Source organism: Danio aesculapii, chromosome 7, assembly GCF_903798145.1.
Source record: "Danio aesculapii chromosome 7, fDanAes4.1, whole genome shotgun sequence".
Taxonomy (NCBI): Eukaryota; Metazoa; Chordata; class Actinopteri; order Cypriniformes; family Danionidae; genus Danio; species Danio aesculapii.
Window position 1 is genome coordinate 4,285,310 of NC_079441.1, and position 26,627 is coordinate 4,311,936.

The 26,627-nt window shown below is 38.9% G+C and overlaps 2 protein-coding genes across 2 annotated transcripts; both read right to left on the reverse strand.

The window, feature by feature from the left end:
* Positions 1-6,444: 6,444 nt before the first annotated feature.
* LOC130232605 (Fc receptor-like protein 5) lies at positions 6,445-25,700 on the reverse strand. The gene is made up of 13 exons (XM_056462582.1): positions 25,652-25,700; positions 24,861-25,142; positions 16,893-17,183; positions 15,887-16,162; positions 15,276-15,551; positions 11,366-11,680; positions 11,006-11,284; positions 10,649-10,900; positions 7,269-7,511; positions 7,073-7,180; positions 6,888-6,974; positions 6,560-6,785; positions 6,445-6,484 (listed from the first exon to the last, which is right to left on the reverse strand). Exons 1-12 carry the CDS (start codon positions 25,698-25,700, stop codon positions 6,682-6,684), a joined length of 2,562 nt encoding a protein of 853 aa, XP_056318557.1. The 3' UTR covers positions 6,445-6,484; positions 6,560-6,681.
* Positions 12,629-14,678, reverse strand: LOC130231567 (zinc finger BED domain-containing protein 4-like). The gene is made up of 2 exons (XM_056460915.1): positions 14,236-14,678; positions 12,629-13,506 (listed from the first exon to the last, which is right to left on the reverse strand). The coding sequence occupies exons 1-2, from the start codon at positions 14,339-14,341 to the stop codon at positions 13,124-13,126; spliced, it is 489 nt and encodes a 162-aa protein (XP_056316890.1). The 5' UTR covers positions 14,342-14,678; the 3' UTR covers positions 12,629-13,123.
* Positions 25,701-26,627: the final 927 nt, after the last annotated feature.

Below are 26,627 nucleotides of genomic sequence, written 5' to 3' on the forward strand. Positions count from 1 at the left end.
GGAGGCTCATTCTTTATCCTCGCACTGTAGATGCTCTGTTTAACTGTTTTCTTGCTAGTGAAGCATTCAGTTTTTCCACTGCAATGTCTGCCATATCAAAAGCAAATGCGCCATGACGTGACACAACTGACTGTTAAAGGGAATTGGAGATGAGACTCTGATTGGTTTATTCTCAAAACACACCTATAACTCATATAGAAAATAAGCTCAACCCTGTTAGACCATGCGCCACAGCGCAAAGCGGATTTTTCTGTCCTTAAAATAACAAAAGTGGATTCTGACATGCTCTTAATGCTTTTGCGCCGGCGTTTTAGACTTTGCACCTAGATGGTTAAAATAGAGCCGTGTGTGTGTGTGTGTGTGTGTGTGCACTATGTTTGAAGGAAGTCTGAGATCATTCATGTGGTTGACGTACTTGTCACCTGCTGTGCTCAAATAAACTAGGTGTGAAAAGGGCTTTAAACCATGAACCAACCTCCACATTTATTAATAATTTTATAATTTTGCAGTTTATCAAACATATTTAGGAAATACAGTGTGATAGTTTTCAATCAATATATTTCACAAAATAGTTAAAACGATGAATATGTTGAAAATAAAGCCTTATGCCATATCTAATGTGTCCACATGCTAATGTGATGAAGGACAGCTGTGGTTTTTCTGCTGAGAACATAAAAATAACTGACTTCATCAAGGATGAGACGACTAATTATAAATAACAGAAACAGTGTCTGGGAAAGACATCAGTGCTGAGAAAAGCTTAAGCACCATTTGTTGACAGCTGCACATTTAATCTAGAAATGCTGGGTTACTCCAACCAAATGTATGTCAAATAGAAAAATTCAATCTCTGGGTTAACAAACGAGGGTTTGTTCATCGTCGTCATCTTTTTTTACTCATTAAAGTTGAAAGAACGCGGTATTTTTAGAGTAATGGGTTCATGTGTCCAATCTAAGATACATTTTAAGACCAACATACTTTTTGGGCCATTTTGAATAATTCGTTTTCACATAAATACGTACTATGTGGACAAACCCAATCCTCGGATCATTTTTACAAATAAATTTAAGTGACACTTTTTTTACCCAGTGTTGGGTTACAACAACCCAGGATGTTTTATAGTACACGTCGTATAAAGCACAAGCCATTAAATGTTGACATCCAGCGGCCTCTATTTTCCACTCACAGCACAGATAAATGGCTGATCTCTGAAGCGCTGTATCTGATCAACACTTCACACATCAGCTCTGAATCTGACTAATAAACACAAGAACATACAGCACAATCATTCTTTCATCTTCAGCTGAATGATTAAAACAGTATTAAAGAGCAGAAGAGTGTAGAATCTGATCAAATACTCATAGAGAAGGAGAGGCAGTGCACTGGAGCCCATCCTGACACACTAATGGACTGTTCTAGCAGAGCGCTGGGTGCTCAATCACACACTTCCTGGGTTTAGCAAGAGTTGAGGGAAGAGGAGAAAAAACTAACTGAAACCAAAATAATTTCTCTCTTTAAAGCAGCAGTTTTCATAAGCGAGTCACTTTTAAAAACTGAAGTGGCCAAGAGCTGCTCATGTGCTGGTCACTGAATCTTTCAAATATAAATATATATGTATATATATATATATATATATATATATATATATATATATATATATATATATATATATATATATATATATATATATATATATATATATATATATATATATATATATATATATAAATATATATATATATATATATATATATATAAATATATATATATATAAATATATATATATATATATATATATATATATATATATATATATATATATATATATATAAATATATATATATATATAGTTTGTCAAAAAATTTGGGGAATCTATAGTTGCATTATTAGTGTTTACATCAGAGAATGTGATCAAACTTATTATTCAAAGTATTATGTCATTGGGAATAGCTTTAATTACTTCAATAAAACCATATTTTATAATTGAATTATAATTCTATAATAACCCATTCTTGACAATATGCTGGTTTACTAATGTCTTATGCAAAACCCAATTCACGCACAATGACTTTCTAATCATTATTATTAACACCGTTCCAAATAAAACACCTCTGTCACATCCATTAACTCATGGTGGCCACTAGAGGACACTTTTTCTGAAATGATTGTCTAGTGTGCATATTTTTTTAGCCGGAAATATCCATATTTCATTAATGTGATCTTATTTCTGTGATTGTATTTGGGCTATTTGTGGTCGATCTTGGGTTAAATTTAGAGCAAATCAGACAGACTCAGGGTTCGTACGGGTGCTGGAAATCCTGGAAAATTGCTTGATTTTTATTTATTTTTTAATAAAGTGTTGTCAAGGTTAGAAAAGTGCTTGGATTTTAGACAAAGTGCTTGAACTTGCTTGAATTTGAAATGGGGTATATGCCCAAGCATGCTAATAGGACTTTTAATTTGCCAGTAACCTGGGTTAATCATTTCCGGTGAAGTGTATACCAATGCAAAATCGGCGCGTTTAAGGTCTGTTTTCTTTAAAAATCTGCAATCTCCACTGGCTGAGTGATATCTGATATAAAGTGGGTCTCAGATTGTACAAGAAGCACTGCATTAAATTACATTTTTCCCCACCATGTCTTTATAATATGAGCATTCATTTTACCCCAGTATATTTAATGGAGCTTCTGCGCTAGCCTGCCGATTCTGACGGGCGCGTGCGCGTAAACGGCTTTTTGTCTCGTTTTACGCTTGAGCAACTAAATGAATGCCAAAGTCTGTTTAACTGATAGAATAACATTACAACATCGATGCTGTAAAAGGAACCGTATAAAATGGAAAAAAACTCAAAATAACAGGTCACCGGAGGTTTATCAGTATGGGAAAAACACTAGCTCGGTATATACCCTTATTGCAGGGCTTGAAATTGCGACCATTTTGGTTGCATATGCCCCTGAAATTTTAGCTATGCAAGCTCAAAATATATTTGGGAGCATTTGTGAGAGTGCAAATTGTTGTATATTCTTGGACTCATAAGGATTTAATTTGTTGCATGAATTTTGAATAGCAATGCATATGAAATGTCATTAACGACTGGTCATGAAAGTTTGGTACTACACCCAAACACAATCTGACTGTAAGCTTATATTTCAACACTTAAAGTTGAAATGTCATATTGTGTTTTTTTAAAATAGCACAATGGATTTAAATATGAAAAATTACATAGAGCATTTATACAGTAAACAGAATTTAGCGTGGTTGTTAGGTCCTGGAAAAGCATAAAAACACACCTTAAAAGTTTGTTAAAAGTGCTGGAATTTGAAGTTGGAAAAGGTGTAAGAACCCTGCAGACTAAATAAAGCTCCACTGTCAACATCTTATTTTGGGCTAAAAAGCAACCTTGAAGGGTCAACGAGATTTAGCCCAAACAGCAACATTTATGGATGTGCTTACCATCAGTTTACTCTGTGTATTTTCATTTTGATTTGCAACAAAAGAGAATCAGAAAATATGCAAAAAAACACCCGAGACATGAACTAATCTGCCCAAAAACATTTTATTATGATCATAGAGATAAAGGTTAAAAGCTTTTTTTTTTTTTTTTTTTTTGCAAACAATATCATAAATTATATATTTATATATATATATATATATATATATATATATATATATATATATATATATATATATATATATATATATATATATATATATATATATATATATATATATATATATATACATCAGAGAGAAATCTCCTACAGCAAAAAGTGTATCAAAATACATTGTGTTAAAAAAAATACAAACATTTATTAAATATTATATTCAACAACAAAATGCCCAAAGACACTATTTAGACTATTGTAAAGCTGAGTTAAGTGCTGCCTGTAGAAAATGTATAAATTTTAGAGACAAATGTATTTGCTGATCTGCGCCTCTGATAATTCAGTGTATTATTGTCATTAGCAGTTTCTGAAGCAAGCGCTTGTGTTCATTTCTTCTGGCATCTGTTTTCCACTCAGAGACCTTTAAAAAGATCATGCAGATTAATGCAGTTAATGCCAATAACACTGATTATTTACAGTTTTACACATGATTAACCACTGATCTTACCTAATAACTGAACTGACTCTAAAAACCAACATGCACAACTAAATGCTTATAAGTTTCTTCCTGAAGGAGTGAGCATAAGTTGCATCAACTTCAGCATCAGCGCCTAAAAAAATATTAGAATAAATAAATTAATTTATTTCTCTATATAACTAATTAGGCTCAGGCTGTGCTGGATCTTTAATATGTATACTTCAGGGATGCTCATTTCGGATAATTTTGCCAACCAACCACCTGCGCTCGTTAACCAAATATTAACTGGTCGGATTAATATTAAATTATTATTGAATAAAAAAAATTGACGTGTCTATTTTTTGTTTAAATGTTGCATTAAATGTTGCATTTTAAAAATATTTTAACATGCGAACAACAGCATAAAGAACACAACAGAACATCTTCATCACCTGCAGCGTTTTCAACAGCATAGAAAAACAGAACAAACTAAATAAAAAGAATTAAATAAATAGTCCTGCCCTAGACATTTTTCATTTAAAGGACATATTTAGATTACAAAACAAAAATAAAAAAAAAAAGTTGTTTTTTTTTAAGATTCGGCATAGGCAATCATGTTTTTTTTTTTTTCTCGTCAAATAAAAATAGCAGGCTACCTCAAATCAATTGCTCAACGGAAAATAGGCCTATGCGTTTAATTAATGCTCCATTCTAATTCTTATATCACAAGCCTCTCAGCATTTTTAATATGACTTTAAGATTAAAGATCATGTCTTAAGCGTCTGGAGGTTCATGTGCGTGCGCTGCGTGTGATAAAAGACAATGACGAGGCTCATATGTTGACTTTGTAAAGTATAGGCTACTATAACGTATGTCAATTTTGTTGTTGACATATTAATTTGCATACATGTTTTATAAGCTGTAAAATGAAAGCATTAGTTTGGTGTAAAGTTATTATGCAGAAATCAAGAAAAGCTATGGATTTGTTTGATTTGTAGATTAAGCTATGCAGGCTATTTTAAAAACTGGTATTTTATATTAACTAATACCTGTAATTTTTCAACTGGAAAAAAGGTTGCTTTGTTAGTTGTAGACTAAATCATCAATAGCCTATTTATTGAGTTTATGATGCAGATCCAGGACTGAGACAATCAGCATCTGCGGATTTATGCAGAATTATTTCAGGAGTATCATAACTAAAACCTTAATACCTGTATATGAAGTAAAAAGTAATACCTTTTTAACTTTTAATGTTTATAATGGAAATCCAATTAGATCCACTTTATTTGGTAACAAAGCAAGTATAATAGATCTACTAAAGGCAGAAAATATTACTTTACAAACTGTATTGTAAATAAATCATAAGAATATTTTCATATTAGTCAATAATATTACTGTAATTTAAAAACGGATTAAATATTAATTAACACACATTTACACAAGTTAATAAATAGACTCAATGATAGGCTAGAAATCTGCGGACTTCTGCGTGCACAGATTCTGTGTGGGCCTAGTTATCATCAATAGCAGCAGATCTGTGTGTTTCTCTCACCTCTGTCTGTGTTTTACTTCACTTCAGAATATAAATTGTCTCCAGACTCGCTGCTCTGCCCTGATAGTGAACAACAGACAGAGAATGAATTAATAAAGAGCGTCCAGACAGAATTCACAGCTCTTCAGTTTTGTTTTTCCACATTTTATTATGTCCTTTATTCCAGTTATTTTTCCACAGTTTCCACACACAACAGCCCATAATAGTAATGTGAAAGAAGTTTGTTTGACATCTTTGCAAGTTTACTAAAAAATCACATACTGCACATGAGTATTCACAGCCTTTACCATGACTCTCAATATTGAGTTTACTGTAGCTGAGCTTCAAACTGCAATAAAAACCAAATACAGGTTGAATTTTTTTAAAAATAAGACATGCTGGTGATTCTTTCAGAAACTTATTTTACTTTTTCCAGTTTATATTTTGTTGTATTTATTATTGTTTCTTTTTTATTGCAGTTTCTGTTGAAAGGTTTAATTTTAAAAGCATTTTGACATGATCTGCTATCAGCTGATGACAGCACGTCAGATCATCTGCTATTTACCGCTGCGTTTCTCCTTAGATTTCAGTTTAATCAGAACATCAGCAAGTCCAAAACCTGAAATAGAAAAACAAGAGCTTGTTCATTAAATCCCACACAGATGCTGTATTGTCGTCGCTGTTATTGCATTTGCAAAGTAAAGTGTGATTTGTGTCAGTCAGTGCTGTTTGTGATCATAGTGTTTTTTTTCTTTGATTTTATTAAATCATCAGTAAACACAAATCATCAAGACTAGATGCAGTGCATTTTACCTTTGCTCTTGGTTTTCTTTTTGTCCTTCATGTTGATCTCTGCATAAATCAAATCACTGGGTCCTGCAGAATTAATATCTGACAGAAAATCAAGCAGGATATTCAGAACATGCTGGAATTATTATACTTCAGAAAGACTAAACAGGAAATCACCTTTGTCCATGTATTTTCTGATTTCTGAGTATGTCACAGTCGACTCTGACTCTGTGTCCGCTGCAGAAATAACAATGAATTAATTAGCTGATAATGTGTAATTGCTTATCAGTATCATTGGTTCATGACTGATGGCTCCATGTGTACGGAAGAGGGTTTTCACCTCTATCCATGGGTTTCTTTTTCTTAACAATGACCTCTGAATATGTCACATCTGACATGGGCTCTAAAACAGCAAGTGAACAAGTGAAGCCAACATGTATAAATGATGTGTTGATGATAATAATTCATATACATGAAGGGAGAGGTATATGTTAATAAATCTGACCAGACTGTAGAGGAAGGTTTTCCAGTTGAGATTCTCCAGATAGAGTTGGAACTTGTTTGGTTTGTTGAATACTGTAGATGTTTTGATCTACAGTAGAAAGTAATATTATTATTTATTAATTTTCATTTGCATATTTCAGATTGTATGCATTCATATTTTTGAAGATATTCTGAACATCTTCACACCTTTTCTCTTCTTGTGTCTCAGCAGCAGAAGCAGTAAAATCAGGAGCAGCAAACAAAGACTCAATCCTACAGAAACGCCAATGACCAGAAGAGGAGAAGATGATGAAGCTGAAGAGAGAAGATGGCAGACCTGTTCATTAACCACGTGCTGCATGATAATATTATAAAGGTAAATAATCTCTCATTATTCCCAGACCTCTGACTGAGATCCAGCTGTGTGGCGACTCTTCTCTCTTTATTTTACAGTAGTAGAAACCCTCATCAGACTTTGAGACAGTAGGGATGCTCATCTCTCCTGTCTGATTCTGGATCAGTGATCTGTCTTTATAGAAATCAGCTGTGAGGATGGAGGAGGTTGTAGATCGATGTAAACAGTGTAGAGTCAGAGTTTCTCCCTCAATCACAGGATCAGCAGAACTCTCCAGAATCACAGCACCATCTACACAACATAACACAACACACATCTGTTTAGTCTCAATATAGGGCTAAACTATTAATGTCAGCAGTGTTGTGTAGTCCAGCGGTGCAATAAGACTATACACACATCCGCATTTGTCACCAATTCAACAAAATGCAAAATAGACTTGATAGTATGTAATCAATCAATCAACTTTCAACATCAGCAGCAGCAACTTTCAAATATCACCATTGTTTGGCCAAATGTTTTTTGGTGTACCTTTGACTGCAGGCTAGAGCAATTTGAGGGAAAAAGAAATCAGTTTAGATGAGTCCTCTGAAGCCATCATTACTGTCTTTGCATTACTCCACATTCACAGTATGGTGAGTTGTTGTACATTATATATATATATATATATATATATATATATATATATATATATATATATATATATATATATATATATATATATATATATATATATATATATATATATATATATATATATATATATGTTTTATTTTGTATTGAACGTTTGGTTTGAGCAGTGTTGGTTGTGCAGTGTCACAGTCACCAGCAGTCTAGCCCATGCATATCTCTGGAGAACTACAAATCTGCCAGTAAAAGAACTACATATCCAGTCATGCACCACTCACACACCTGGCCTAGATCCCCATTATTGCAAACAGACACAGCTGAAGCTGTTCAGGACTTATTTATTTTGAGTTATTTATACATGTCTCAAACACACACACACGCGCACACACGCGCACGTTGCCGAGTCTTGCTTATTGAAAAAGACTCTGGATTGTCCTGTATACATCTGTTTGCCTTTGTGTTGACCGCTGCTTGCCTAACCATTCTGTTTAATAAACCTGTATTTGGATTCACACTTCCTTGTCAGCGTCCACTTCACATTATTAAGACTCGGCCACAAACATGGATCCAGCAGGTATTAAAATCATGCGTCATCGTCAGGAAGCCCGGTGTATAGAGGAGTATGTGGAGGACTTCATCTAGGTAGCCCATTTAACATATTTGGGTGATTTATGCTTTATGATATTTTTTTGTGGTGGTTTATCTCAGCCCCTTTATTCATGTATGCCACTACATGAGCCCCACTGGACAATAGAGTTTTACATTGACTTGGCACTGCAACTCAGTGGGTCCCCCTTCACCGTGGGGGAGGTGTAGGAAACCCCTAAAGGTTTTTGTGAGGAGCAATAAACAGCAAGACTCGCTGGTTATGGGACTTGCTGCTCACACTACTATTATGCTGGCATCTCCTGTACTCCTGTCCCTTGTTCACCAGCCTAGACCACAGCCAGCTCACAAGATGGTCATCTCCAGTTCTCCAGTTGCCAGATGCCCTTCCTGAGTTCCCGGAGAGGGCGCCAGATCCTCCCAAATCCCCCAAATGGTGGGCGGTAGATCCTTCCGAATCCTCTGAATGGCTGGCGCAACATTCTGCCCAATCCCCTGGCTGGCAGGCACCAGATCTTCCTGAATTCCTTGAATTCCGATTGGCCAGGGGTGCCAGATCCTCCTGAGTTCCCTGAATGGCCAGGGGCACCAGATCCTCCCGAATCCCTTGAAGGATGGGTGCAAGATTCTCTTGAATCCCTTGAATGGCCAGAGCCGCCGCCTGAGTTCCATAAATGGCCACCAGAGCTGTGTGACTTCCCAGAGCTGGGTGACTTCTCAGTGTTTCCTGAACCAAAACGTCCTGACCCACTGGAGTTATATGAACTGCCAGTGCCCCCTGAACCAAAGCCTCCTGACCCACTGGAGTTATATGAACTGCTAGTATCCCCTGAACCTAAGCCTCCTGACCCACTGGAGTTATATGAACTGCCAGTGCCCCCTGAACCAAAGCCTCCTGACCCACTGGACTTATATGAACTGCCAGTGCCTCCAGAACCAAAGCCTCCTGACCCACTGGAGTTATATGAACTGCCAGTGCCTCCAGAACCTAAGCCTCCTGATCCACTGGACTTATATGAACTGCCAGTGCCCCCTGAACCAAAGCCTCCTGATCCACTGGAGTTATATGAACTGCCAGTGCCCCCTGAATCAAAGCCTCCTGACCCACTGGAGTTATATGAACTGCTAATACCGCCTGAACTTAGGCCTCCTGATTCACCGGAGTTATATCAACTGTCAGCGTCTCCTGAACCCAAGTCTCCTGACCCATTGTGGTCATATGAACTGCCAGTGCCCCTTGAAACTAAGCCTCCTGATCCACTGGGGTTAGCTGAACTGCCAGTACTTCCTGAACCAGGGCCTCCTGACCCACTGTGGGTGTATCAGCCTTCTGAACCAAACTGTGGGCGCCTGTGCCTGCTGTATCAAAGCTCCTAGACCTACTGCATCTCCATACTTCAGGCCGTCCGCAGCTCCATGCTCCAGGTACACATCCGCTGCTTTACGCTCCAGGTACACCTCCGCTGCATGGTCCTGGCCCTCCGTGCGTCCCCCTTTTCCGCCTCCACTCCACCTCCACTCTCCAGATCACTGGAGAACTACAAATCTGCCAGCAAAAGAACTACATATCCAGTCATGCACCACTCACACACCTGGCCTAGATCCCAATTATTGCATACAGATACAGCTGAAGCTGGTTAGGACTAATTACACAGAGTATTTATATGCCTCTCAAACACACACACACACGTTGCTGAGTCTTGCTAAACTGTACTGACTATTCGCCTGCTTATTGAACACGACTCTGGATTGTCTTGTATACATCTGTTTGCCTTTGTGTTGACCGCTGCTTGCCAAACCATTCTGTTTAATAAACCTGTATTTGGATCCGCACTTCCCTGTCAGCGTCCACTTCACATTACAGGCAGAATGATAGTGTGCTCATTTTATTGGCTAGCAAGATTGTCATTTTAAAGAGGACAGTCAGGCTCTTTCTCTGTGCTTCATATTTGTATTATTGGTGTATTTATATGGCATTCATATTGCAGCCTTTGGCGATATGCTGACCTGAAAGGTTAAAATTGTGATTATGAATCAGTTTAGATTAATCTCAGTCATAATATTATCGTGAAATCTTACTATCTTTAGTTTCCAGTGTAGATATGTGACTATTGAAGCTGATCAAATAGAGTTTTGTTTTAACGGTCATTTAATTTCAGGTTCATCAAGTCAGTCTGTGATTTGGCAGGACTCACCATGTACAGTGATGTTCAGAGGATGGCGTTTCTCTCCAGATTCAGACTCACACCAGTAAACTCCAGTGTCAGATGTGCTGAGAGACTGGATTGCACATGTAGATCCTGTTTGTGCTGAACAATCTTGTGTGTTTGTGTGTGTGTATCTTCTCACTGTCCATCCAGCAGAGTCACAGCTCAGAGAGAGAGAGTCAAAGGAGAAGTGTTGACTTCTGCTGGGGTCGAGCACCAGACGCACTGAAGCAGAAACACCTGAGACAGAGAGCAAACGCAGACAAATATACTGCTGCTGTCACTGACATAAACCTACTGGGACATTTGAGATCAACAACAGCTCTGAAAGCTGATTTCCCTCACCAGTGACCCACAGTGGCTGTGCGTTGCTCTTTTTTGAGGAATAGGCTGGTTCTCCTCTCTCTGCTCTGCACGTATAAACTCCTGTGTGCTGTAGAGCAGCAGGACTGAGAGTGTAAGAGCCTCCAGCTCCTCTGCTGCTGTCTGACAGATGATCAGCATCTCTGAACCAGCTGAACGTCCAGCCTGTAGAGGAGCCTGGAACCTCACAGATCAGAGTCACTGAGTGTCCTTCAGTGAGCCACGGCTGTGGAGACACTCGCACTGCTGCCTGAGCTTCATCTGAACCAAACATGAGGAGTTACAGAGCCATAGAGGAGCAGATACAGACTCTGATAATACTGAACACACACACACACTCACCTGAAGACACAGTCAGAGCAACAGCATCACTGCGCTGAGAGCTTTGAGTGTCCATCTGTCCTGTACAGCTGTATTTACCACGGTGAAAGACCTTAACACGGCTGATCTTCAACTCTTGTGCTGAGCTTTGGCTCACAGTGTTTCTATGTTGGTTATACTGGTTATAATATTGGTTATATCGGCCTGTTTTCTCTATTTGCCATCTGTATGTCCACTCAGTGTTTCCTCCCCACTTTATCTCACATCTGAGAGTGACTGTTTCTCCTCTGAACACATGTTTATCAGGCCGCACCGTCACCACAGCTTTAGGACTCACTGCACAAACACAGATTACTGCGTTTAGTCTTGATTCAGAGTTGTAGAAGTGCTGTAGATACTAGGGGTGGGCGATATGTAAAGAATATCATATCCCGATTTTTTTCTAGGGAAATCACGATTCACAATTTTTATCCCGATTTTTTTTTTTTTTTTTTTTTTTTTTTTTTTTTTTTTTTTTTTTTAAGTTGGTTTTTTAAGAATATTTTGCAAATTACAAAGGTACAATACAACCAAACTAATGTCCCCATATAAAAATATACTCAGCATGTATGTATAAGAATATTTTAATCAAGTGAAGATTTAATGCAAGTGCTATTCTGCAAAGAAAGAACATTCAACAAGACATGCATTACAATTACTGTACCATCAAAATGAACATTTGTTTAACAAATCTAACAAATCTTAGTTTAACAAGTCTAACAAATCAGCTTATTAGACATAGATCCTCAGCAACACCTTCAAAAATGTAAATGGCTTATTTTTTTTACAAAGTTAAATAAAGTTTAAATAAAAATATAACTGTCAATGCAAGTGCACAGACTTTAGCATAACTCCCAAAATAAACATTGGCTTAGAAAAGAAAAATAAACATACAAACAGTAAACTACCTTTTGTACTCTAAGTACCATAGATTTTTGTGCAACATGTTTCAGAACCAAAAAAATAAAATAAAGATACAAAAATATTTCCTGACCTCATTCCTGAGTCTTGTAAACTTAGCAGCTTTGGAACATATACATTTCTAAAGATGACAAAGTATGACAAATCACAATCACAAATTCTTAGAAAGGAAGACCAGCTGATTCACTTTCTCAGGCTTAAGAGATGCCCTTTGGCAGGTGACGATATTGCCACCAGTACTGAAAGCCCTTTCTGAGGGAGCACTTGTGGCTGGAATGCAGAGATACTTTCTAGCAAGCTGGCTAATTCTTGGAAAGTTTGCCTCATGGACTTTCCACCATTCCAGCGGATCCACCTCACTTTCTGCATTTGGCGTGGACAAGTATCCCTTCAATTCTCCTTCTATTGCCTCTTTCACAGATGAGGAAACTGATGTGGTTGCAGATGGACTTGCAACACCTAAGGCTTTTAAAAAGCTGGAAAGTGTTTTCTTTGCTTTCTTGGGTGGTGTCTGATCCTCATCAAGGATTTGTGATGTGGAGGCTGAGGTACTAGATGTAGGCTGCTGATCTGATTTTGGATACTGTATGTGAATGGTCATCAAAGACTCCAGCTCAGCCACAGCTCTGGTTTGTATTCCCTCTACCTTATCTTTGGCAATGAATTGTGTTTTGAATCTGGGATCGAAAAGCGAAGCCATATCCAGCAGGTCATCAGTGGTGGGGTCCTGATATTTGTCAGTGAGGTAATTCAGAATGGTTGTCTTCATTGTTTTTGTTAGTTCAGTGTCTTCATCATTTAGGCTCAAAATGTTGCCTTTCAACATGTGAAGCACTGGCTTGACATAAGATATAAGATATGACCTGAGAGTGCATCTGTAAAGTCTCTCAGTGGACTCAGTGCCTTTTTCACAGACTCCATCATGTCAACATCTTGCCATGATGGGACCAAATGCCTTGCCTTCTTGTCTGCCTTCAGGACCTGAGAAATCGCCTTTTCCTGATCAAGCACTCGCTCAATCATGCTGAACCTTGAACCCCATCGTGTTGGGGACTCAGTGATGAGCTTCTGTTGAGGTAGCTTTAGCTCAGCTTGAGCATTACTTGGTTCCCTCTTTTTCTTCCAGCTGAAGGAGAATGTGCTGACAACTTTCTTGCAGACAGATGTTGCACGTTCAACACGAGGGTCTTTGGCACTTTTTTCTAAAAAAAAGAAGAAAAAAAAAGAACAATGTATCAATTAGATTTAACCTAATGCACAACACAATGTAAAAATATATATAAAATGTTTAAATGTATATAAACATTTCATTTACAAAACATTTACTCATACCAGTGCCAGTGGCGCCCCCAGAAAAATTTCATAGGGGTGGCCAAATGAGGTCACATCAAATCTTGGGGTGGCACACACGAAAAAAATTAATTCAGTGTAATGTTATATTTTTGTCTTAATGTAATAATGTGATTTTAACTAGCAATTAATTACTTCAGTAATTCAGCAATTATAATTCAGCAAGTATATGTGCAAACCTAATAAAAATCAAATCTAGTTTTAAAACACTTTTCAGGCCAGTTATTTTTCACATACTTTTATTGTAAAGCAGTATATGCCATGTCTAAAATGAATGAAGATTAATGAATTAAGTCATTTTGGTGGCTGCATTTTATTGATTTATTGTAATACTGTGAATTTACATAACTAAATTTAAATTAATAATATCAAAGGCAAAATCATATTGGGGTGACCAGAGTTTACACACAACAACCCCTGGCCACCCCTTGGGGGCGCCCCTGACCAGTGCAATTACAGCAAACTAATCTCATGATTTTACTATGTTCAAAGTTCCTAATGTAATTTGCAATGATTTATTATAATAGCTGAATATAATCACTTGAATATCGGAGACCATTATTATTTTTAGTTGCACTTACCGATGGCTAGGTGGAGTCTGTGCCCAAAACACTGCAGACGAGTCCAGCTGTTGAGCTCCAATGCCTTCACCATGTTGGCCCCACTATCTGTCGTCATACAGGTCATGTTTGCTTCTTTCAGTCCCCAACATTCAAGCGCATCCCTAAGACCTTGCGCTATGACCTCGCCTGTGTGGTCTTGTGGAAAATATGTTGTTTCTAGACACGCACTGCACAACTTCCACTCGTGAATAAAGTGAATCGTCAGACTTAAATACGGCTCTGACGTACGGCTAGACCATAAATCAGCCGTTGTAGCGAAAAACTTTACGTTTTGAATTTTATTTTGAATCTTGCTGCGGCACTCTGAATAAAGCTGTGGAATGGCAGTGGAGGAAAAATATTTGCGGCTGGGTATTTCGTAACGTGGATCTACGACTTTGAACAATCTTTTAAAGCCCTCATTTTCCACAGTCTTTATAGGAATCATATATTTGGTCAGGTAAAATGTCACGGCATCAGTTACGTCTTTCCAGCGCTTGCTCGTTCTCTCATACGGAGTTCCTTTGTGATATGTTTCTTTCGTTAGAGTTGTTTGTTTTAAGCCTTGTCGTTTCTGGTTGCTTGGTTGTACCTGGTGATGTACTCGCGTGGGGTCCTTTTAAAATTTGACTCTCCGCATATTCTTTCGGGTGCTTTCTCTTGAGGTGGTTAAAAAGGTTCGTTGTGTTGCTATCCGTCGTGCGAATATTATCATTGCAACATTTGCAAATAACTGTTGTTTGCGCTGTGTCTGTTAGCAAAAATCCGAACCATTTCCATATTACAGAAGTTGAATTTTTTTTTAGCAACCAACTCCGTGTTTCCCTCCATTGTCACCGACTCTGTCTATCGAACTGCAAAGGATATGACGTGTTGTGCACTTTATATGGCGATACAAGGATTCTTCCGAAAAAGTGGATCGTGCAGTAATTTTGATCGTCCACGATCAAATATCGTGTTATCGCACAGCCCTAGTAGATACACAGATATACTGAATCACACACTGGGTTTTCTCTCACCTGTAACATTGAGTGTCAGTTGATCACTGTATTGTGTGTAATAGACTGGTTTTCCTCTTCCAGCTCTACACCAGTACTGGCCTCCATCAGACACTGAATCAATCTTCATACTGTAGGAGTTTGTTTCTGTCGTCTTTATCTCAGAGTCGAGTGTGTTTTTGTACCAGTAAAAGTCCCATCCGGTGGACAGATCAGTGTTACAGGTCAAAGTCACTGTGTTTCCAGTCAGTGCAGCTCCTGCAGAATCTGATCTGAGTTCAGGCTTTGACTTTAAATCTGAAGAAGTACAAGAACAGATTCAGATCCTCAAAATGTGGACGTCAGACATTCCAACATGGCAGCACCCTAGCTCTAAAAGCAGTAAAGCATGGCCTTTTCTTCAAAATCAAGTTTGTTTAATATATTTTCATTAAAGTGGAAATCAATGTACACAATAATGTAAAGTTGACTGAGAGCTTCATTTCCCCTTTTATATGCAGTTCTGGATCTGAACATCGACTGAATGTGAATCACTTCAGATTTCTAATAAGAACAATCTGGTCTAGAATTCTGATACAGAGTATTGAGTCACAATTATTGATGACTGTAGAGATGTGAATATGAAGCCTCACCTGATACAGTCAGAGTAACAGCAGCACTGATGTCTGATCTCTGTGAGTCTGATCTCTCTCCTCTACAGCTGTATTGACCACTGACAGACACAGAATCAGCTCTGAAACTCAACTCTGCTGCTGATGTTGTTCTGTATGGATTGTGAGTGTCTCCATCTTTAATCCAGCTGTATTTGATCCACTGAATGTTTCCTTCTGTCTGTATGTCACATGTGAGAGTGACTCTCTCTCCAGTAAACACTCGCTGATCTGGACTCAGCTTCACTACAGGCTTCTCTGCATTAATACACACGAAATATTGATGAAAACAGACATGTGCTGCAAAATATCTAGTCTAGCTGAGTTTCATTCATTCATTTTCTTTTCAGCTTAGTCCCTTTGTTAATCTGGGGTCGCCACAGTGGAATGAACCGCCAACTTATTCAGCATATGTTTTACACAGCGGATGCCCTTTCAGCTGCAACCCATCACTGGGAATCATCCACACACACTCATTCACACACATGCACTACTGACAATTTAGCTTACCCAATTCACCTGTGCCACATGACTTTGGACCAGCAACCTTCTTTCTGTGAGGCGATTGTGCTACCTACGGCGCCACCGTGATGTCCCTAGCTAAGTTTGAAAAGCTAATGTAAAAAATACATTGAAAAAAATAAATAAATAAGTTGAAAGATTAATATTTTAGACAGTACTAATTCATTTGGGTTGTGGAGCTTCTTGTATTATCCTTCAGTAGTGACATTTGTATTAAACCAAATTAGTTGTAATTTAATATATTTTAACTGTAATATGTGCAATATATTCAGTTATAGAGCGTAATAAAGCTTCTACATCTAATCCAGCATTGGCACAGTAAGTGTGTAAATATAAACAGCATATGTTAAACTAATTATTGCACACTAATCCTGGAATTAAAATACTCCTGTTGTATTGAATTGTTGAATATTATGAAGTAAAACCACAGTTTTTTTGTTTTTAATGATAATAATATTCAGCTCACCCGTCACTGAGAGATAAACAGCAGATCTTGATTGAGATGAGTTTGGTCTTCCTGATCTCTTTCCTTTACACCAGTACTGACCCTGATCAGACTCAGCAGCTCCTCTGATAGTGAGAGTGTCTCTGTTTACAGTGTAATGAGCATCAGACTGTAACTTTACACTGTTTCTGTCTTTATACCACTCATATGTCCAGTCACTGTGATCAGAGTCAATCACACACTTCAGATTGACTGTCTCTCCAGTGAATACAGGTCTGTCTGGTGTCACAGTCACTGTAGATCTGGGTAAAGCTGAGGAGAAAGACAGAAACTTAAAGTAACTCAAACAGCTCCATGAGATATGATGAATGTATTTAGTAAATTCCTCACAATAATGTAGTTTGTGCAATATTTCATCGTAATATTTGCTCTGTTGTTGTCATTAGTTTAGTCCTGTCAGTGTTTTCTGGTCCTCAAGCACCTCTGACTCTCCACAGAAAGCAGAATGAAGAAGGAGAGCTGAAGACCCCAACTACAAGCTGATATGAGGAGCAGCTGAATCTGAATGAGCTTCAACAGACTGAAGACTTCAGCAACTCATTCAACAGCAGCATCTGTAAGTTTCTTCATTATCTAAACTCCTCTTTACTGAGCTAGTCTATTCTCATTATAATCATAAATATAATCTGCAACTAAACTAAATTCAAAGCCTCTAGCACATAATAAAAACATTATAAAAAAACTGTTCTATTACAAAAACAAGCATATTAGTTTACACAGCAAACAACACACAGTTTTACATGTTTGTAGCAGATATCTTCCCAATGATCTATAGCATGGGGAAATGTCTGATTTTGCAGTAACGTGGATAATGACCTTATGAAATGTCCACAGCACAGATACTCAGAAGTGTTTTTCCAGCACCGTATCTGATCTGCATGTTTTATTTGTAATCATGTGTGCATTTATTTAATGTGCTTTAATATTATTGTGTTTAAGCTTGGATTTATTTATAGACAATACGTTTAGTTTCTCTCCATTATACAGAAAGTATTCAGACCCCCTTAAAGATTTCACTCTGTTATATTGCAGTCATTTGCTAAACTTAAGTTCATTTATTCTTCATTATTGTACACAGCAGCCCATACTGACAGAAAAACACAGAGTTGTTGACTTTATTGCAGATTTATTAAACATAACTGAAAATATCACATGGTGTGAAGTATTCAGAGCCTTTGCTCAGTGTTTAGTAGAAGCCCCCCTTTTGATCCAATACAGCTGTGAGTCTTTTTGGGAAAGCTGCAACAAGCCTTTTACACCTGGATTTGGGGATCCTCTGCCATTCCTCCTTGCAGATCCTCTCCAGTTCTGTCAGGTTGGATGGTAAACGTTGGTGGACAGCCATTTAAGATCTCTCCAGAGATGCTGACAGATTCAGTTGTTGTGAAGTCATTCCTTGAATATTTTAGCTGTGTGCTTAGGCTCATTGTCTTGTTTGAAGGTAAACCTTCTGTCCAGTCTGAGGTCCTGAGCACTCTGGAGATGGTTTTTCGTCTAGGATACCCTTGTACTGCCGGATTCATTTTTCCCTCAATTGTAACCAGTCGTCCTGTAATTGTAACCCCATAGCATGATGCTGCCCCCACTCTGCTTCCCTGTTGGGACTGTATTGGACAGGTGATGAGCAGTGCCTGGTTTCTCCACACATACCGCTTAGAATTGAAGCCCAAAAGTTCTGTCTTTTGGTCTCATCAGACCAGAGAATCTTATTTCTCACAATCTTGGAGTCTTTTTGGTGTTTTTTAGAAAACTCCACTGAGGAGAAGCACGTTAGCATCCCTGAGCACGTTGGCATCGAGAGCAACACCGAGTAAGTACATTTAGACCTGTTTTCAGTTGCTGTGTTTGGTTCGAGAACACTTAGACTTATTTCAGCTGGTTGTGTATTGGTTGTTGGACATTTAAAATTGTTTTCAGCTATCTGTGTTTAGTACTAGCAAGCTTTAGCCACTGTTTCCTTTGTTTACTGTAAGAGCTTGTGTGCCGAGCCGGAGGTTTTTCGCGCCCCCGCCGCTGCAATTTCGGGTCTTTTTTAACTTGGAGGCGTGTCCAAACGCCAGGTAAACACTATATATTTGAACACATTAGGTTTAGCTAGCAGGAGAAGCACGTTAGCATCGAGAGCAACACCGAGTAAGTACATTTAGACCTGTTTTCAGTTGCTGTGTTTGGTTCGAGAACACTTAGACTTGTTTCAGCTAGTTGTGTATTGGTTGTTGGACATTTAAAATTGTTTTCAGCTATCTGTGTTTAGTACTAGCAAGCTTTAGCCACTGTTTCCTTTGTTTACTGTAAGAGCTTGTGTGCCGAGCCGAAGGTTTTTCGCGCCCCTGCCGTTGCAATTTCGGGTCTTTTTACTCTCGAGGCGTGTCCAGCTGAACTCAATCAGCAAAGCGCTCGGGGGTGTATATAAGCGACTAGTATCACCGCGGCAGCGGTCGCAGCAGCCTCGTGTGAAGCCCGCCTCGTGTGAAGACCAACGAGTGTAAAGACCATTGACTCTACCTGCGCGACTAAGACCGACGAGTGTAAAGACCATCGACTCTACCTGCGCGACTCCACCGAGCAAAGACACCGACAAAGCACTTGAGTACTTTTTATTACTTTATTGTTTTACGTTATCTCTGCACTCATTATTGTTTTCCTTGCACTTTATTATGTGTTTACTAATTCCTGTTGTTACTAACACTCGCAAAGCACGAAAGGTATGCTGCAGGTGCAACCCTCACAACCTTCGATCAATTCATGTATCCTCTATTTCACAACTCTCTCTCTCTGTGGGCCTCTGGAATTGTCAATCTGCTGATAACAAAGCAGATTTTATTACCTCCATAGCCACTCATTCTGACTTTAGTCTCATGGCTCTAACTGAAACCTGGTTGAGACCGGAGGACACTGCTACACATGCAGCTCTTTCTACTAATTTCTCTCTTTCCCACACTCCTCGTCAGACAGGGAGAGGGGGTGGGACTGGACTACTGATTTCCAAAGAATGGAAATTCACTCAGAGACCATTCCTGCCAAAAATCAGCTCTTTTGAATTCCATGCAATCACCATTATCCACCCCTTCCGCATAAATGTGGTTGTCATCTACCGCCCACCGGGTACATTAGGTCACTTCTTAGATGAACTGGATGTTCTTCTCTCATCTTTTTCTGATTATGACACTCCCTTGTTGGTGCTAGGTGACTTCAACATCCACATTGAAAGACCTCAAGCTGCTGACTTCCAGACTCTGCTTGCATCTTTCGACCTCAAAAGAGCACCTACTTCTGCTACTCACAAATCAGGTAATCAACTAGACCTTATTTACACTCGACATTGCCTCGCTGATCAAACACTAGTAACTCCACTACAAACATCAGATCATTTCCTTCTCTTTCTCAACATCCACATTACTCCTGAGCCGCTACACACTCCAACTCTAGTTGCTTTTCGCAGAAACCTATGCTCTCTCTCACCCAATAGACTATCCACCATTGTTTCTAACTCTCTTCCTCCATCTTGCAAACTCTCTGCACTTGATACGAACAGTGCCACTGATACACTCTACTCCACGCTAACATCATGTCTAGACAGACTATGCCCTCTTACATCCAGACCAACCCGGGCCAGTCCTTCTGCACCCTGGCTCTCTGATGTTCTCCGTGAGCATCGCTCAAAACTACGGGCTGCTGAGAGAAGTTGGCGAAAAACTAAAAATCCTGAACAGCTCATAACATACCAAACTCTTCTGTCTTCTTTCTCGACTGAGGTTTCTTCTGCAAAGCAGACATACTTCCGTCAGAAAGTCAACAGTGCCACCAATCCTCGCTTACTTTTTAAAACATTTTCCTCCCTCCTCTATCCTCCTCCTCCACCCGCATCCTCCACACTCACTACTGATGACTTTGCTACATTCTTTTGCACCAAAACTGCAAAAATCAGTGCTCAATTTGCTGCACCTACAACAAACACGCAAGATACACCACCAACACCACACACACTCACCTCTTTTTCCCAGCTCTCTGAGTCTGAGGTGTCCAATCTCGTGCTATCAAGCCATGCAACCACCTGTCCGCTTGATCCCATTCCCTCTCATCTCCTGCAAGCTATTTCTCCTGCAGTCATACCAACACTGACTCACATAATTAACACATCTCTTGACTCTGGTCTATTCCCTACTTCATTTAAGCAGGCTAGGGTAACCCCACTGCTAAAGAAACCCAACCTGGATCAAACGCTACTTGAAAACTACCGACCGGTATCCCTGCTTCCATTCATGGCCAAGATTTTGGAGAAAGTAGTGTTCAATCAAGTCCTAGACTTTCTTACTCAAAACAACCTCATGGACAACAAGCAATCTGGCTTTAAGAAAGGCCACTCAACTGAGACTGCCCTGCTCTCGGTCGTGGAGGATCTCAGACTGGCTAAAGCAGACTCTACATCATCTGTCCTCATCTTGCTGGATTTATCAGCTGCTTTTGACACTGTAAACCACCAGATCCTGCTATCTACGCTTGAGTCACTGGGCGTTGCAGGCACTGTTATTCAATGGTTCAGTTCCTACCTCTCGGACAGGTCATTCAGGGTGTCGTGGAGGGGCGAGGTGTCCAACCTACAGCATCTAAACACTGGGGTACCTCAGGGCTCTGTTCTTGGGCCACTTTTCTTCTCTATCTACACAACATCTTTAGGAACAGTCATCCAGAAACATGGTTTTTCCTACTACTGCTATGCTGATGACACCCAGCTATACCTCTCTTTTCACCCTGATGATCCCTCGGTTCCAGCTCGCATTTCAGCCTGCCTGTCAGACATTTCACACTGGATGAAAGATCATCATCTCCAGCTTAACCTCACGAAAACGGAAATGCTTGAAGTTTCTGCTAACCCGACTCTTCACCATAACTTTTCAATCCAGATGGATGGAGCAACCATCACTGCATCCAAAATGGTAAAAAGCCTTGGAGTAACGATTGATGACCAACTGAACTTCTCTGACCACATTTCTAGAACTGCTCGATCTTGCAGATTCGCACTCTACAACATCAGAAAGGTCCGACCCTTCCTATCTGAACATACAGCTCAACTCATTGTTCAAGCTCTTGTCCTCTCCAAACTGGACTATTGCAACTCTCTGCTAGCCGGGCTACCAGCTAGTTCTATCAAACCTCTTCAGCTGCTTCAGAACGCAGCAGCACGAGTGGTCTTTGATGAACCCAAAAGAGCACATGTCACTCCGCTACTCACCCGTTTGCACTGGCTGCCAGTTGCTGCCCGCATCAAATTCAAAGCTCTGATGTTTGCTTACAAAGTGACCTCTAGCTGTGCTCCTTCGTATCTGCTCTCACTTCTGCAGATATATGTGCCCTCCAGAAACTTGCGTTCTGTATCACTTTCCCGAACTCTCACATTCAATCTGTCCAGTTGGTGGAATGAACTCCCTAACTACATCAGAACAGCAGAGTCACTTGCTGTCTTCAAGAAACGACTAAAAACGCAACTGTTTAGTCTCCACTTTCCTTTCTAATCTGCAACTGCCTCTCTGGCTATACCTCTGGCTATACCACTAACTGTGCCCTCTCTCTCTCTCTCTCTCTCTCTCTCTCTCTCTCTCTCTCTCTCTCTCTCTCTCTCTCTCTCTCTCTCTCTCAAAAAAAAAAAAAAAAAATTTTTTTTGCTAATGCTTTGCTTAGACTTTTACACACCTGAAACTTGTCTATAGCACTTGTTCACTGTTGCTCTTATAGTTGTGTAAATTGCTTCCTTGTCCTCATTTGTAAGTCGCTTTGGATAAAAGCGTCTGCTAAATGACTAAATGTAAATGTAAATGAGAGGCTTCCATCAGGCCACTCTTCCACAAAGCCCACCAAACTGGTGGCTGCAGTGATGGTTGACTTTCTGCAACTTTCTCCCATCTCCTGACTGCATCTCTGGAGCTTAGCCACAGTGATCTTCGGGTTCTTTACGTCTCTCACCAAGGATGGCCAGCTCTAGGAAGGGTTCTGGTTGTCCCAAACTCCTTCAATTTGAGGATTATGAAGGCCACTGTGCTCTTAGGAACCTTAGGTGCAGCAGAAGTATTTTGTAACCTTGGTCAGATCTGTGCCTTGCTGTAATTCTGTGTCTGAGCTCTTCAGGCAGTTCCTTTGACCTCATGATTCTCATCTGCTCTGACATGCATTGTGCTTACAGCTGTGAGGTCTGATATAGACAGGTGTGTGGCTTTCCTAATCAAGTCCAATCAGTAGAATCAAGCACAACTCGACTCAGATGACGGTGTAGAACCATCTTAAGGGGGATCAGAAGAAATGGACAGCACATGAGTTAAACATATTCGTGTCACAGCAAAGGCCCTGAACACTTAAGAGCATGTGATATTCCAGTTTTATTTTAATAAATCTGCAAAAATGTCAACAATTCTGTGTTTTTCTGTCAATATAGGCTGCTGTGTGTACATTAATGAGGACAATTGAACTTAAATCAGTTTAGCAAATGACTGCAATATAAGAAAGTGAACAATTTAATGGGGTCTGAATACTTTCTGTACCCACTGTAAATCAGTTCAGAGTGACTCAGTGAATCAAATCACATTAAGTATTACATGGACCAATAATCTGTAAACAGCGATTTTTGATTAATTAAATTCAAATAAAGTCATAATCGAACTAAAGAGAAATCGAATTAAGACATGTGGAGTCTGCTGATTTTAGTCTCATTATTGAAGTGCAGTTCAGACCTGTAAACACCTTAATCAAACTATTGCCGTCAGGTAGGACTTTTCGACAGGATAGTCTATACACACATGGCTGTCTGACACTTATCTGCACCTACTGAGTGAGTGAAGACCACAGACACCTGCATCGCCAAATGTGTAGGTTTTTTTTTTCTGTTTATAGTTGCAATATCTCGTTTGTCACGGGGGCATGCATGAAATGTTCCTGAATGAAAGTAAAAGTGCCAAACTGCAGTTAAAGTCCACAAATAAAACTCCAGAGGATACGTGGGTAGCTCGGTGACGCAGTGACGTTAATTTAATTATGCGCTATAACATGTAAAACAGGATCATGAAAGGAACATTCAAAAAGCAACTCCTGTAAACACTTTAGTCTTATTATTGTCTTAATTAGATTAAAGCAAATAATTTGATTACTGATGTCCTTGTAAACGTAGTCACTGAGTTGTTGAGTGTTCCTGTTCACTCACAGGTCTTCTGTCAGTCATGAGTCTGATAATGCAGCTTTTACTCTTATTAATAACTGCACTGTGTGTGAATGAGGCTGTATTCAGCTCTCTAATGCTAGTTAATGAAACAGAAACCTCATTATGTGTTTTGGCCATTCATGTGTTTAAAATCACTTCTCTTGACTGGATGTGAAATCATTTACTCAATTATGGGAAAAATCATAATCACATTCACAAATCGCATCTGAGAACTTTTAGTCTGTAAATAAGATCTATTACAGCTCCACATTTCAGACATTTTACAGATTTCAACATCACGGCATGATGGCAAACTTAAACACACTAGCGAACAGAAAGTCCTCAACATGATTGAAAATACTCCAGTCTTCACTGTAAGAAATGAATTTGATTTGTTTCTTATTAAAGCTACAAAAATCTTTTAGTGAATCTGTGAGGGATTTTGTTTTGTTGTTTGATTAATAATGATAATAATAATAATAATAATAAACACTTTTGGCAGCAGGAACATACTGCAGAGCACGTGCATGTTTATTCTCAACTCCATATATTTGACCATTTAGATGCACAGCTTAAGGTATAAGAAGACTTTACATGTCTGAGTTTCTGGGGTAGGATATTATACAAACCTTTATGTTCATGTTTTTTTTTCTTTTTTTTTCATAATAATTTTGTGGCCAAAATCTAAAATTGATTAATTGCACAGCTCTAAAAGATTTGAAGACAAATAATATTCAACTCACCCTTTACTGAGAGAGAAACAGGGCTTGGATATGTGTAGAATGATCTTATGCGTCCACTACACCAGTACTGACCCTGATCAGACCAATCAGCTCCTCTGATAGTGAGAGTGTCTCTGTTTACAGTGTATTGACCATCAGACTGTAACTTTACTCTGTTTGTGTCTTTATACCACTCAAATGTCCAGTCTCTGTGATCAGACTTAATCACACACTTCAGATTGACTGTCTCTCCAGTGAATACAGCACTGTCTGGTGTCACAGTCACTGTAGATCTGAGTAAAGCTGAGGAGAAACACAGAAACATAAAGTAGATCAAACAGCTTTGTTTAAATAGATCTGTGATGATGAGGTTAATTTGTCGTCTGTGTGTGGACGATGTTAAAAACACAAAGGCAAATATTTATTTTTGAAGATGTTCTCTAAAACCAAGATCAAGAACACTGATCTCTGCACAGTTTCTGTCCTGTAAATCAGGGTTTAATAGGGGGTTTGAGAGGGAACTGCAGGAGGTTGAGTTCATGAAAAATAATGATTGATTGAATGGTAAAATATTTAAAAAAAACAAAAAACTATTCTGCTAACAAACAAAAGTGCACTAGAAAAGCATTGAGGCACACACTGATGATGATGATGATGATGATGATTGTAGAGATGTGAAATCTGTGAATGTGAAGCATCATAATAGAGTCAGAGTAACAGCAGCACTGATGTCTGATCTCTGTGAGTCTGATCTCTCTCCTCTACAGCTGTATTGACCACTGACAGACACAGAATCAGCTCTGAAACTCTACTCTGCTGCTGATGGTGTGTACTGTTTGTATTGATAGGAAGGGTCTCCATCTTTAATCCAGCTGTATCTGATCCACCGAATGTTTCCTCCTGTCTGTATGTCACATGTGAGTGTGACTATCTCTCCAGTGAACACTCGCTGATCTGGACTCACCTTCACTACAGGCTTTGGTCTCTCTGCATTAATATGAGGAAATATTGAGAGTTTCAACAGTGTCATGATCAGAGTTATGAACTCAAAACCAGCTTATGAGATAAAACACTACAGTATATTTAAGTGTTCATTAGCTTGTGGTGTGTGTTATCTACAACAAATAAAATGTTGACTGATCAAGATTAAATCAGTGTTTACACTCATGCCCGGGCTACATGGTCTTTAACTCACATCACACTACTGTCTTGTACAATATTTACATAATTTGGGAACTCATTCATAACGGATATAATACAGCTTTATCAGGGTTTATTTATCACACAGCTTATACAATACAGTTTTGTCGCTCTCCCTGATCACACACACACACACACACACACACACCTATTTTCCTTTTCCTCTTTGCTCACCTATATTACTATTCAGAACCGTCAAACAAAGAAAACACAAACGGCTCTTACAGCTGCTTTAAAGATGTCTAAAATATGAACAAAACATAATTCAGAGACAGATGTGGTATCTTGATGTGTCCCTGTATAAACTACAAAACACAAACTACAACATCATACACACTTCAGATTTACTGCAGTATTTCACAGTACCTCCAGTGTTTTCAGAATCATAATATATATCTTGAGTGAGTCCAGAATGAAGGATGGAGATCAGCACTGAAAGCACAAAGCAGATCATTAAACACATCAGCAGTTAAATCTAGAAGTGTTTTCTGTGTTTTAGCAGTTCAACATTGGAAGATAATCAAAGCTCTGTCATGAAACTCTATTAAGTGCACAGACTGGGGTCTGCTTTAGCTACATGGCTCAGCA

Excerpts from the sequence above, each read along its gene's own strand:
- LOC130231567 (XM_056460915.1), bottom strand. The coding sequence starts at position 14,341 with ATGACCTGTATGACGACAGATAGTGGGGCCAACATGGTGAAGGCATTG. Across the intron at positions 13,507-14,235 it reads CAGACTCCACCTAGCCATCG|AAAAAAGTGCCAAAGACCCT; the intron begins GTAAGTGCAACT and ends TCTTTTTTTTAG.
- LOC130232605 (XM_056462582.1), bottom strand. The coding sequence starts at position 25,700 with ATGGAGACCCTTCCTATCAATACAAACAGTACACACCATCAGCAGCAG. Across the intron at positions 7,512-10,648 it reads TCTGAACATCACTGTACATG|ATGGTGCTGTGATTCTGGAG; the intron begins GTGAGTCCTGCC and ends TATGTTGTGTAG. Across the intron at positions 6,975-7,072 it reads GAGACACAAGAAGAGAAAAG|ATCAAAACATCTACAGTATT; the intron begins GTGTGAAGATGT and ends TTTCTACTGTAG.